Here is a 13,029-nt window from a genome sequence, read left to right as displayed (position 1 = left end):
AGCTTCAGAATGTGTTCATAAACTGCTTTTTTGTTGTTCATTAGGGTGTTTTTCAAGATGACGAGTTTTACAGTGCTTTTGAACTTAGGGTTGTGCTTGCGTTCTAGTGCAACCACGGTGTCTACAGAAAAAACACCTCTGTGGACAGGCACGGTGGCAGTTTTTTGGTAGCAGTACCATTGTCCGTGGTATCGTGGTAACGTTCAGTGGTGTCACACTGTCACAGTGTGGGCTTCAGGTTCTGCAGTATGGTGGCCTTGAAGGCAAATATTTGTCTACATCCTTTGCTGCTTATTCTAAAGCACAGTGCAGCCCTTTCCTTTCCCTGTGCCCTAATTTGCACATTGATACTTCTCTGTAGCACTATGACAAACGTTAAGGGCGCTGCACTGCAGAACAGATCACTGAATGGATGCAATTGAAAAAAGAGACAACAGAAGGTATTTCTAACACAGACACACTCAGCAATCTGTTCTACAGCACGTACCATAGATTTGCGCTTGTACTACAGCGAGGGCTTGGAATGGAAAAGTCTGTGGGAAGGGGGTTCTACTTGTGGCCATTCTTGTCACTGAGTCAATGCTGTCTGGAAATTGCAGGTCGGAATCGTATTTATCCTTTATAAGAACGGGGGGTGGGTTACTGCACAAAACGGTGTGTTTGCTTGTCAATTATCAGTCAGCTGTACTAAAAACCCTCTGCAAGCTATCGAATAGAATGACTGCATGTATGTCTGTGTGAATGCACCGTGTGCCTTTCTCCTTTCAACCCTCCAGGAATCTGAGCTCCGCAGGCGAAGAAGCCAGGAAGCAGATGAGGTCTTGCGAAGGGCTGGTTGATTCACTGCTGTACGTGATCCACACATGTGTCAACACATCCGATTATGACAGCAAGGTGCGTGCATGTTTCACCTAAGTGATTTTTAGTGCTAAACTGTATGCCTGATCAGACCTTTTGGGGTTTGTGTAGTATAATTTAGCACCGTGATGTGCTTAGCTCAACTGGTCTTCTCTCCCAACCCCAGTTTACTGGTGCACAGTCAAGTTCTGTTGCATAATACAGTGTAACTTGTTCTGTGCATTCCACTTTCAGTGTGGAAGTAATCATTCCTCAATAAAGTAACAGTAAGCTCTTGTGCTTTTCATTTTCAGAATGCTAAAAAATAATCCACTATAGTAGAGATTGCTGTTATAAATGTTTTCATATTTGAGGATATCAGGAGAGAGATTTCAGTTTTCCCAGAGAAACAACAAAGCAATGCCCAAGGCCCAGAATTAGAATTTAGTGCTTGTGCTCCAAATGCCTTTTCACCTCTACTTAATTTGTTTGATATGCTTTATTGATATGTAAGAAAGTAACTAATTACATGACATCTTTCTGGTTTGGCTTCAGACAGTGGAAAACTGTGTGTGTACCTTGAGAAACCTTTCTTACCGTTTGGAACTGGAGGTACCTCAGGCACGTCTGCTAGGAATCAATGAACTGGATGACTTGTTAGGAAAAGAATCACCTAGCAAAGATTCAGAGCCAAGTTGCTGGGGGAAAAAAAAGAAGAAGAAAAAAAAAACTTCGCAGGAGGATCAGGTTTGTCATTTTCCTTGTATTACAAATACATCAACTGTAGTTTAGCTAATGATGGAGGAAAGTACATAGCTTGAAGAAAAACCAGCACATGTTGAATGAAAATTCACATAGTTACAAATATACGTTCATTTCTCAGTGGGATGGAGTTGGCCCTATACCAGGATTTTCCAAGTCTCCTAAAGGGGTGGAAATGCTATGGCACCCATCTGTGGTAAAGCCGTACCTGACGCTTCTAGCAGAAAGCTCCAATCCAGCTACTCTGGAGGGTTCTGCAGGATCTCTCCAGAATCTTTCTGCAGGCAACTGGAAGGTACGTGAATTCCTATTCGTCCTCCTATCGTTGCATTTTAGCTGTTTTTTTAAATAAGATATTGGAACATGTTTGGAAGGAACATGTAATTTTTTAGTATGCCTCTCTGTGTTTCTCTCTAGCGTGTATCATTAGTGCTTATGTGCTGCAGTGATGTTATTTCCACAGTGAAAAGCAGTGACAAAGAAGGTAGACAGGAAGAGCAATATAGAAACTGGCCTTGAAATTGGTACCATTTATTTTAAATAAACAGAAAAAGCTTTCCTCCAGTGCATATTATGTCAAAATCTTCTAGCATCTTTTAGCTGTGAGTCCTGGTGGGAAGGTACTGTCAAAATAAGACCAGCATAAATAAATTGTTTGTATTTGCTTTATTCTTTATATTATTTCTTTCCATACATTCTTGCTTGTGGCCCTTGCATACAATTACATTACAAAAGAACCACATGAGAACACTTTATTAATGTGGTGTATCTGTCACAGAGAGATTAAAATAAAGTTAATTCTTCCTTTTCTTGTAGAAAAACAGCTAAGACTTTTTCATTTTATGAAATAGGTTCTTAAAAAAAACCCTGTTCCATTTTCAGTAATTTGTAATCATATTAAGATATTTTGTCTGTTACACCACATTTTTTAAATATTGCTTTGTAAGAGGAATGAGTGAAAACCAACAAAGAGCCAACCCTTTATAATACTAGAAAAGATACGCATTTAACATGTCATCTTTTCTTTGGAAAATGTCCAAAGAATTCTTAAGAATTACAATCTAGTAAGAAATTATTTCAATCAGGATGTTGTAGTAGATGTGTGAGTAACTGGGGTTTCATTACAGTTCGCAGCATACATTCGAGCTGCTGTAAGAAAAGAAAAAGGACTGCCAATCCTTGTGGAGCTCCTGAGAATGGATAACGACAGAGTTGTTTCATCTGTGGCAACTGCCTTACGGAATATGGCATTAGATGTTCGCAATAAGGAGCTTATTGGTAAGTGCAGAACTGTACTGAAGAAAGCACGATGGCCAGCACGTCAGACCTTGTATTGACAAAACACTACTACCAGTAGAAATATCATACTTGATTGTACTGCAGCACATCAGTTGTGTCACAGAAAATGACAGCACTAGCTTTTTGGAGTAATGCTGACATTTTAGTTCGCCTTTAGCCATCTTGCGTGGCAATCTTTTCACAATGGATGGAAGTCACCTCAGGTAAACTGGACTGGAAAGGAAACTGTCAGTACAAAATACAATGGAAAACACAACTCTGCTTCCTTGGAGCTAAACAGTAACCTTCTCAGAGGGTTTCAAGGTGCCTGACATATTGCGAGAGGATAGGACAGCTCTGCTGCCAGAACATCAGTAAGTACTTTATTTAATGGTATTGGATAGGGACAGAGGGAAGAAATCCTCTCTTAGTAAAATATTGCCATGAAACCCCAGATACAGAGCAGTATGTATGTGTCCTTGCTGAATTAAGTAATCATCAAGGGTGCTTGCTAGAAAAACTTACTGTTTCCCTTTTGTCAATTTTAATATTTAAGCATTCATCTGTGCCTTTCTCATCTAGCATTTAAAAAAAAAACCCAAACAGCATTTTTCCTGCCTTGATCAGGAATCGCAGTCTATTATGGGAAGCGTTGAACATGCCTCACCCTCAGCTTCAGACTGCTGTGGCCTAAATGAACCCTGCTAACACACGTCATGATCTAAAAAAGTTTCATTTTTATTACAGAAGCATTTTCTGTGTTGTAGACTAGTGGGATAGGTATATAACAACTATTATACAGGTAAGAGTATCAGTATTCTCAAAAAAATAAGTGCGGGTTGTCCTGGTTTCAGCTAGGGTGGAGTTAATCTTCCTCCCAGTAGCTGCAGTGTTTTGGATTTAGTACGAGAAGGTCGGTAACACTGATGTGGTCAGTGGTTGCTGTGAAATCAAGGACTTTTCCAGGTTTCCCACATTCAGCTGACGAGCAGCTGTGGCTGGGGCTGGGAGGCAGCATGGTCAGACTGCTCGCCACACCAGGCAACAGAAATATTTCATACCATGGACAGCATGCACAGTTTATCAGTGGGAGCTGTCCAGGGGACAGGGAGCTAGCTATCTTTCTCATTTTCTGGGAGTTCAAATTTCTTCATGAATTTCTCAAAATTCATGATTTTGTGGTTCCGCAATCACTGCTTGGGGACTGACCACAAATTAGTCATTGGGTGGTGAGAAAAACTGTATTATATATATAGTTTGTTCTGCATATTCATTATTATTAGTAGTAGTGGTATTAGTATTTCCTTTGTCCCCTTAGTAAGCTGTCTTTATCTCAACTCACAAGCTTCCCCCTTTGTCCATTCTCCTCACCACCCCGCTGCAGGGAAGGGGAGGGGTGAGTGAGCAGCTGTCTGGGGCTTGGCCGCTGCTGGGTTAAACCACAGCAGAGGTGAACACATTTTCTTGCAGCATCGCTATTACATACATAAGAAATCTGTAAAAAGACAGTTCTGTTCTATAGCTTCAGCCATATACACATCATACTTGGTCATACTTAGTCTCTTTTCAGGGTTTTGTTTCCCCTTCTTGGCAGAACTTTCTTCAGTTCAGGAATGCACCTCCACCTGTTCCCTCTCCCTGTCAAAGCCTTAACTATGAAAGAATTATTGGCTTTCCAGATACACTCTGAAACTAATCTTTGTACAAAATATTCTGAGACATGAAGTGAGTCATAAATTCCCCCGTGCTAGTAACATATTTTATGCAACTTTACTGCCGTTGGTAGGGGCAGGAATAATGAGTTTACATGGTCTAAACTCTGAAGAAGAGACTGGGGGATCCCAACAAATAACAATATAAGCTGGTATATGCAACCACGTGTTGATGAGCGTGCTAAAAGACTGGCAGTGACAGGGTACTCCTGTATTCAGTGTTGAGATAGTTTTCCAGTGGATTTGAAAAGTTGTTCCTTTTGTTTGCAGAATTCCTTTTTGGACATTTTTTTTTTCCTCAGGCACACTATGCAAATAGATAGCTAATGGCTTTGTGTAAAGCTTATTCATTATTCACTGTTATGTACAAATACATGTCTTCAATAAAATCAGTTAATCATTCAATTAACAGCACAGCCTAAACAGGAAAAAAAAAAAATTACCTCAGCTTTAGTTAATTTCCCCTGTCTGCAGTGGGATTATTCCTGTGCATCAGTCAGTTACTGGAATCTGAAAGAGCTGAGATCTGATCTCTGATGCGTAACAAATAAGGTGAACAGAATGTCTGAAAGAAAACAATTCCAAGTTACTGCAAGGATTTCTTTAACCCTCCCATAAATGAAGCCTAGGAATGTGCACCACTCCTTCAATGACAATAAATAAGAGTAACGTTTTTCCTTGACTGATGCCGCTTTCTCCAAATAATTCCTGTTTACAGATGCTCCTGTTTTAATGCAAAAATGCCACTTCTCACATTTTTAAGCTAAAAGGGGAAAAAAAAAAAATCAAAAGTTAATCTCTGGTGTGCCTTGACTCTGTGTAAAATGTGAATTCTTGGAAGGTTTCCATGAATCCTGTGTTTCTTTTTATTGCTTTCAGATGCACTTTTGTGATGAGTCCTATAATTTCAAATCTTAAGTACCAAAACCTTTTTTTTAACTTGGTTCTGTTGATGGGGTTTTATAGGTAAATACGCTATGCGAGATCTGGTTAATCGGCTTCCAGGAGGCAATGGTCCAAGCATATTGTCTGACGAGACTGTAGCAGCAATCTGCTGTGCCTTGCATGAGGTCACTAGTAAAAACATGGAAAATGCCAAAGCTCTCGCTGACACTGGAGGAATAGAAAAGCTGGTGAACATAACGAAAGGAAGAGGTGACAGGCAAGTGGGCAACAAAGTTCATACCTAAACGGCTTCTCTATTCCATTTAAAATGCTTAAGAATGTGGGATCTTATAAATGCCTATAAATACCTTAAGGGTGGGTGTCAGGAGGACGGGGCCAGACGCTTTCCAGTGGTGCCCAGCGACAGGACAAGGGGCAACAGGCACAAACTGAAGCAAAGGAAGCTCCAGCTGAACACGAGGAAGAACTTCTTCACTCTGAGGGTGACGGAGCCCTGGCCCAGGCTGCCCAGGGAGGTTGTGGAGTCTCATTCTCTGGAGATATTCAAAACCCTGCCTGGACAAGGTCCTGTGCAGCCTGCTCTGGGTGACCCTGCTTCGGCAGGGGGGTTGGACCAGACGATCCACAGAGGTCCCTTCAGACCCCTAACATTCTGTGATTCTGTGTAAAGTTGCATCTGCACTTACATTTGTGAGGCAACAAGGTACATTAAACAAATATAAAATCTTGTGAACGTATTAAGAGTGTCTACTCATTGATTAACACTAGCTACTGCAATTTTTTCAGTCTTCTCTTTCAGAGACTGTATTTGGATGAATCTTCACCATGACAGAAAAAGGCATAGGTTTAACACAGATGTCATGCTGTGGCATTTAATGTCAAATCACTCCTTCAGTACCACTCTCAGCTTACTACCATTTCGCTTTTAAAAGACGGCATTGTTTTATCATTGATAATAGCTGGAACAATTTTCCTAGCCTTGCGCTTGAGAGTGGAGAAGTGTTTTCCCAATCAGTAAAGTTTTCAGTAGTGCAACATAGAACTGAGAGAAAGTCTCACTACGAGGATGTCTGGAGACTTTTAATACTAGCTCTCTTTTATTTGTTGATTCTTTTTCTACAGCTAGGAATTTTGTACAAGGATTTAAAGTATGTATCTCAGTCTTTATGAAATGCATGAAATAGAATGTTTCTTTTCATAATTTTTAATTCTTGAAGAATGACAGTAACTAATTCAACCTTTCTGTCTGTATTCTTCGCGTGGGTGACATGAAGACAAAATTTCAAGGCTGGAGAGGGCAATGATTGTCATGCTTAACCATGCTTAATCAGGTTCTGCACCAGCCTTTTGGTGAGGCTGCCGGCACAGCTGCGTTCACGTTGTCGTAGCGCAGGCATGCATTATTGAGACCTGGAGTGATGACCTGACTTGCTTCACAGCATCAAGGTTTAGCCTATTATATAGCTTGGGAACATTGTTCTTTTTAAGTGCAATTAAGTGGCCTTCTAATAATGTAATATCCTTTACTCCCTTAGATCATCACTGAAAGTTGTGAAGGCAGCCGCCCAGGTACTGAATACATTATGGCAATACAGAGATCTCCGTAGCATTTATAAAAAGGTAAATGACAAAATTAGCCTACACTGGAAAACAGTTCTACAAAAACTCCTAACTTAATGAAAAGCAATTTGTTGTGATATTTTTTTCTTTTTGCCACTCCACAGGATGGATGGAATCAAAGTCATTTTATAACACCAGTATCAACACTAGAGCGAGAGAGATTCAAATCGCATCCTTCTTTATCAACAACAAATCAACAGATGTCACCTGTCATACAGTCAGGTCAGTCAAGAAATGCAGAGGTTTACTGAAGGGGTACCTGCTAATCCCATTGTTTTAACTCACATAGCCTCTCAGTTTACTGCTTACTCTGTCTCAAACACGGAGGTCACGCTGTCTCTCCTCTGTATTTGAAGATAAGTACCTCATGTACTCTGAACGTTAACCTTAGCTGTGACAGTTGGCAGGCTTGAGGTTCCATGGGATTTGTGGATGCGACATTAGCATTTTAGTTTGGATAAGGAGCTCTTTGAAGCAAATCTCCCCACTTACTCCTTAATGCAAATCAAGCTGTAGTCTCAGAATGTGTGAATTGTATTTCTTTTGGATGAAACTACTTCAGATGGTGTGCTTCCAGACCACTGATATACTCCAGCTGCTAACAGGCATTCAGTTCGTGGGACCAGATTAGACTGCGTGCTACGTAAAATCCTCCAAGTACATGTCTGGTCTTTGTTACCAGCTGTTTCCCTCTACAAAGCCACTCCTCCTGTGCTGTATGACTTGGCATTGTAGATGTAGCCTCACAGAACACAGGTACTGGATAGCATAGAAAGCAACAGACCAATAGCGAGGAACCTATTTTCATTCCCAACTACGTATTGTCCCAGTAGGATGAGCAAGACAAATACAAAAATCTTACTTTTCTGGCTCCTTCTCATTTATTTCTCACCTCTAGTCCTTTAACATCTTCAGTACTAGGATTTAGATTTTCATGTGGGGGCTGATACAACACCTACTTGAAGCCTTGTATATTGTCTTCATTTGGCATTTTATTTTATCCAATTTACTCTTCTATTTTTATGTTTTATGTCTCTGTTAATGCTGAGAAATATCTACCATGACTGCTAAAATAAGTGACCAGTTCCTACAGTACTCTTGTTTGTTTACTGCTTTACATAAAAGTAACAACCCTTGCACATTTGTTCATGACATGGTTGACTTGAAAAACAAGGACTCAACCAGGGATTTATTTTCCTACAAGAAGTATACCTTCTTAGGTATACCTGTCTTAAGAAGGGAAAGAAGGCATATCGTTCATGCCCAGAGTTCCTCTCAGCCACCACAGTACAACATACAGGACTGACTCCTTTGTCTGGTGCCATACAGCAGCAGACTGCGGTTACCAGTTCCAGAGGATTTTGTTCTTCTGATCTTACTGCGTTCCATGTTCGGTTTTCTCCCAGCCCTTCAGGATTCCAGAAGAATGTCCTGCCCAAGTATCTTTGTCACTCATACCACGTGATACTGAAGGCAGTTTTTACTTTTACACCTACTTGCCAAGTTGCACGTACTGGCATAAAAACACCACCTTGAATTCACAGACTGTTTAAGCTATGTATCTACTGCCAGAGCCAAAAATACCTTCTCAAAATAAGCAGTGACAAGTAAGCAAATAAAGCTTAGGCTCAGGGAACTGACCAGATTCTACCGAAGTGTAAAAGGATATTCCAATACCTATTGTCAAATACTTATCTTGGCACTTTCTCTCCCAACATACGCTAGCAGTACAACTGTGTGACTCCAGTCCTTTCAACTACAAGTTGGAAGTAAGATGGGCAGCTCCAACATAATATTCAGAGGCTGTTGTACTTCAAAGAACGCTTAGTAAAAAACCCTAACAGGAGGTGTCTGCGTCTCTGTTCCAGAGCATGAACAAGCTTACACTAGCCAGGTGAAGACTGGTGCAAAGAACACGTCCACAGAGGGTACTGTGGTAGCAGCCTTGCTGGTTACGGCATGCAGAGTGGATGCAATGGCAGAGCAGTTACACTTGGCCTGTAACAGTTGTTCTTGTTTCAGTCACTCAATTATTAACACACACATTATGTTGACCCGTGTCAGAATTCCAATGATAACCCCAAATTTAGCTTTTCTAGCCATGAATATGCCAGGATAGTATCAGTAATTAAGCTATCTATAATGACATAAAAATGTGAGATATGATGTAATGGGCACAGCTACAGGAAGAAGCTATCATTGATTAATATTTTGAAGCAAAATTTCTAGAAATTGCTTTTAAGCATTTTTCTCCTGTGGTACTGGCCTCTTTCTAAGCCAACAAAACCTTAGTGGACTGTAAAACAGGGAAGATTTAGCAGAACAAATTTTTTACAACTGCAGTAGAGATTCAGCTGTTCACTGTAAGGATAGAAAGTAAGTAATCCATTGTTATGACTGTACAGTGGTTGTCAGCCACCTGGAGCACAAAATGTTCAAGACACACTTCTGCATGCTAATCAAAGAACAGTAATGGATCACTTCAGCCAGGCAGACTGTAAATTGTTCTGTCCTGTCCCAAGTGATAAGATGGACTTAAAGATTCTATTTAAGTCTAACTTACATAAAATTGTAAACATTAGCAGGAGTATCACCTTGTAAATGCAAATTGTCATATGCAAACTGAAACAGGTAAGGTGCCTTACTTCAGTTGTAAGCATTATACACCATTAAAGTATAAAATTATAATCTCGTGGCATGTTTATGATAGCTTTTGTCATTGGGGTTCTACATCCAAGAAAAGCTATGTACTACTTTTGTCCATTACCCACTTCTCTCTCATTTTTTAATCCTTAAGAAAGGGATGAGAATAGAATAAAAAGAAAGTTAGGTATGGGAAAAGCTTTTGTTGTATATATTGATAACCTTAATCTTGCTTTTTTCATCAGTTGGCAGCACATCCTCATCACCGGCTTTATTAGGAATTAGAGAACCCCACTCTGAATATGATAGAACGCAACCTTCTATGCAGTATTACAATAACCAAGGCGATGTCATTACACATAAAGACATATATACTGGTAAGATACCACTTAGGTGAACTTTTAAGCGGAATACGTAAATATTCCTTATGTGAGGAGTTATAGTATGGACAGTTGCGTTAGCAGGCTTGTTACTACTTAATGTTGTTTTCTGTTTTTATTCATTATATTCATTGCATATGGAAGAGAGCAGGTTTTTCATCTGTCTCTGCTATTTTCTTTAAAATTGCACACATTGCCAGCATAAGAGAAGATCTGATTATGTGGTGGGAGGTGAGAGATGTTTGGAATTTTTATTTTTATTTAAAATCCTATTACAGAAAATTGTTTTATTATGCCCATCTTAAATATTATTATTATTAGTTATAAATAATATGTGCTTGTATATTTTAATAATACTATATTATTAAATTAAACCAAGACTTAATCTTTTCCCTGATCTCCCTTTTCCTTCTTACTATTTGACACAAGTTGCAAAACAATAGAGATGGCAGTCAATAAAGAGAAGGAAGTTCCTTGTTTTAAAGGTTATTAGTCTGTGAAACAAAAGACTGCAACACAAAACAGCCTTTTTGTTTCAATTTAACTACTGCTGAGGGACAAAATTTGCCTGTATTGTGTTGTTATATTATTATGAGATACTAAAATGTGCAGACTTAATTGTTTGGGTGCTACATAATTTCTTCTAGGTAAAATAGGAGTAAATAGACTTACAGACAAAAGAATAAAGACTGAAGTTTATGCCATGAACTGTTTTCTCACAGGTTCCAGCAAAGCGTCACCAATTTACATCAGTTCCTATTCCTCACCAGCAAGAGAACAAAACAGACGACTACAGGTGACTGCAAAATTTTATTTTGAAATGACACTGATAACAAGACTCAGCATATAGTGTTTGATGGAACGTTTGAGTATACTTTGTAACAGTAGGGTCCTTTTTTTACAGAGTGTGTCTATAGCATAGTTAATTTGTTGTTGGGCATTAGTGTACTTAAACTATGAATTGCTTGTATACGTCCACTACCCTTGTGTTTTCTTTCTATAGTCACGTATTTTAGCATGTTCTTATGGTGGGATCTGAGACCACTTTTCTGACTTGACTTGACTTTATTTTTTGGTAGGTACAGTCAGGTTCTGTACTTTCTCGTTATGCTCTAAAAGTACTACTTTTTGAGAGGTACTGGCTTTCCAGTGAATGCAGAAGGGAGAAATGCAGGCAGGCTTAGAAGTTTTTCCTTCATTTTAGTTTCATTGAAAATTAGGTACATTTCATAGATGTTTGAAACCTATGTTATTATCATGATCGGTAGAGCTGCACTTAAGTTTTTAGGGAAAGGTTCTGTATAGTGTGTGTAAGTTTGAGAAACAAGTATTTTCTCTGCCAATTATATTTTGAAGGCTTATTTTTCTATCATTTTGTCAACAGCATCAGCAATTGTACTACAGTCAAGAAGATACCAACAGAAAAAACTATGATGCGTACAGATTATATTTGCAGTCCCCACATAGCTACGAAGACCCATATTTTGATGATCGAGTTCACTTTCCTGCTACTTCAGATTACACAACACAGTACGGACTGAAATCAACCACAAATTATGTAGACTTTTATTCCACCAGACGATCTTCTTATAGAGCAGAACAGTACCCGGGTTCACCTGACTCCTGGGTGTAGCATCAAAGAGAAAAAAACAACAGTGTATTTCTCATCTTGCTTCAGAAGAAATGGAATGGCCTCATTTGTTGCTTTGGTTATGAAATGTGAAAGTGAAATAAAAGAAGGAACAAGGAAGATTTTTTTTTTTTAATTTTTTTTTTTCAAGTGAGGAATTGTCAGGAAGAAAAACTGGAAGGGATGGTTTTTTGCTCTGTTTAGATGTTAAGTATAATTACTTGTAGCTCCTGTAGTCTGGTGAGGGTGTGGGCGATGTGATGAAAGGTTTGAGAATTGAGTAAAATGAATTTGGAAAGTGTGTAGGTCAGAGCAAATTAAAGCTGAATTTTTTTTTATGTGAATAAAAGTCTTGTTCTGATAGTTTGTACAGAAAAAATAAAATGGATGCCCTTGTTTTATTGCTATTACTAAATGTCAAGATTGTATGCTATTACGTCTTGTAAATTTCTTTCGTTGGTGTAAATATGGAAATGCCACATTGGTTTAAAGTGCCATCCATTTGTAATGCAGTGTGTCATTTTAAAAGGAATTTGAAACATCATGCACAAAAAAAATTCCAAGAAAACGTTATAAATTTTAAAAGGAAAAAAAAGCCTTTTAAAAATGAATAGTGTAACTTTGAAGCACAAATTCCAGTCCAGTATATCTACACCTCTCCCATTCCCTGCCTATTTCATAAGAAACTTCACTGCCATTTTCTATGCACATGGAATAACAATAAATATGGAAGTCTCATCCATGGAAAGCTGTTCCCTGTTCATTTTTTTATTATTTTTTCTGTGTGATACTCAGAATCAGATGCCATGAATATGAAGTCTAATTGCATGTTTTGATATCTTTAATCTTCCCAGCTTTCTTCCGTCCATATATTCTGAATTTCTCAGGCTGACAGACCAAAGTGTGAAAATGTGCACTCTCCTCCCGTTATTTCTTAGACTAGCATTTTTACTTTCGATATGGGCAATCCAAGATACTTCAGAACTCTGTCCTGTTTTCTTCCCATCGCTCCTCTACTCCCCTTGCTCTCCCCAAGAAAGTCAAGATGATCTTGCTTTCATAGAAATTGTAAGTCTCCATTTTAACTACATTCTGCTTTGATTTATTTACAATAAAAATCTTTGATTATTTTAAGTAACTATATCACATACTTTCCTCATGCCATAGAGCCTGTTAACTTTACACTGTCTGTAATCATAATTATTGTTCCTCATCTTTGCGCTTTTCTTCAATTTTCAGTGTTTCCAAATATCCAGACTGC

The 13,029-nt window shown here is 38.8% G+C and overlaps 1 protein-coding gene across 3 annotated transcripts in view; it reads left to right on the top strand.

Annotated features, from left to right (window-relative positions):
• The window catches only part of PKP4 (plakophilin 4), a 97,947-nt gene extending 85,124 nt beyond the window's left edge, over positions 1-12,823 (top strand). For all 3 annotated transcript variants that reach the window (XM_075430028.1, XM_075430030.1, XM_075430027.1), the window contains exons 13-22: positions 777-894; positions 1,393-1,584; positions 1,721-1,894; positions 2,727-2,877; positions 5,556-5,751; positions 7,031-7,115; positions 7,220-7,337; positions 10,004-10,135; positions 10,861-10,934; positions 11,523-12,823. In XM_075430028.1, coding sequence (XP_075286143.1) covers positions 777-894; positions 1,393-1,584; positions 1,721-1,894; positions 2,727-2,877; positions 5,556-5,751; positions 7,031-7,115; positions 7,220-7,337; positions 10,004-10,135; positions 10,861-10,934; positions 11,523-11,771 — 1,489 coding nt within the window. In that variant the 3' untranslated portion in view covers positions 11,772-12,823. The remainder of the gene's footprint in view (positions 1-776; positions 895-1,392; positions 1,585-1,720; positions 1,895-2,726; positions 2,878-5,555; positions 5,752-7,030; positions 7,116-7,219; positions 7,338-10,003; positions 10,136-10,860; positions 10,935-11,522) is intronic.
• Positions 12,824-13,029: the final 206 nt, after the last annotated feature.

The sequence above is a fragment of the Opisthocomus hoazin genome, chromosome 9, assembly GCF_030867145.1.
Source record: "Opisthocomus hoazin isolate bOpiHoa1 chromosome 9, bOpiHoa1.hap1, whole genome shotgun sequence".
NCBI classification, from domain to species: domain Eukaryota; kingdom Metazoa; phylum Chordata; class Aves; order Opisthocomiformes; family Opisthocomidae; genus Opisthocomus; species Opisthocomus hoazin.
Note: the sequence above shows the minus strand (reverse complement) of the source record. Positions and strands in the feature narration are given on the sequence as shown.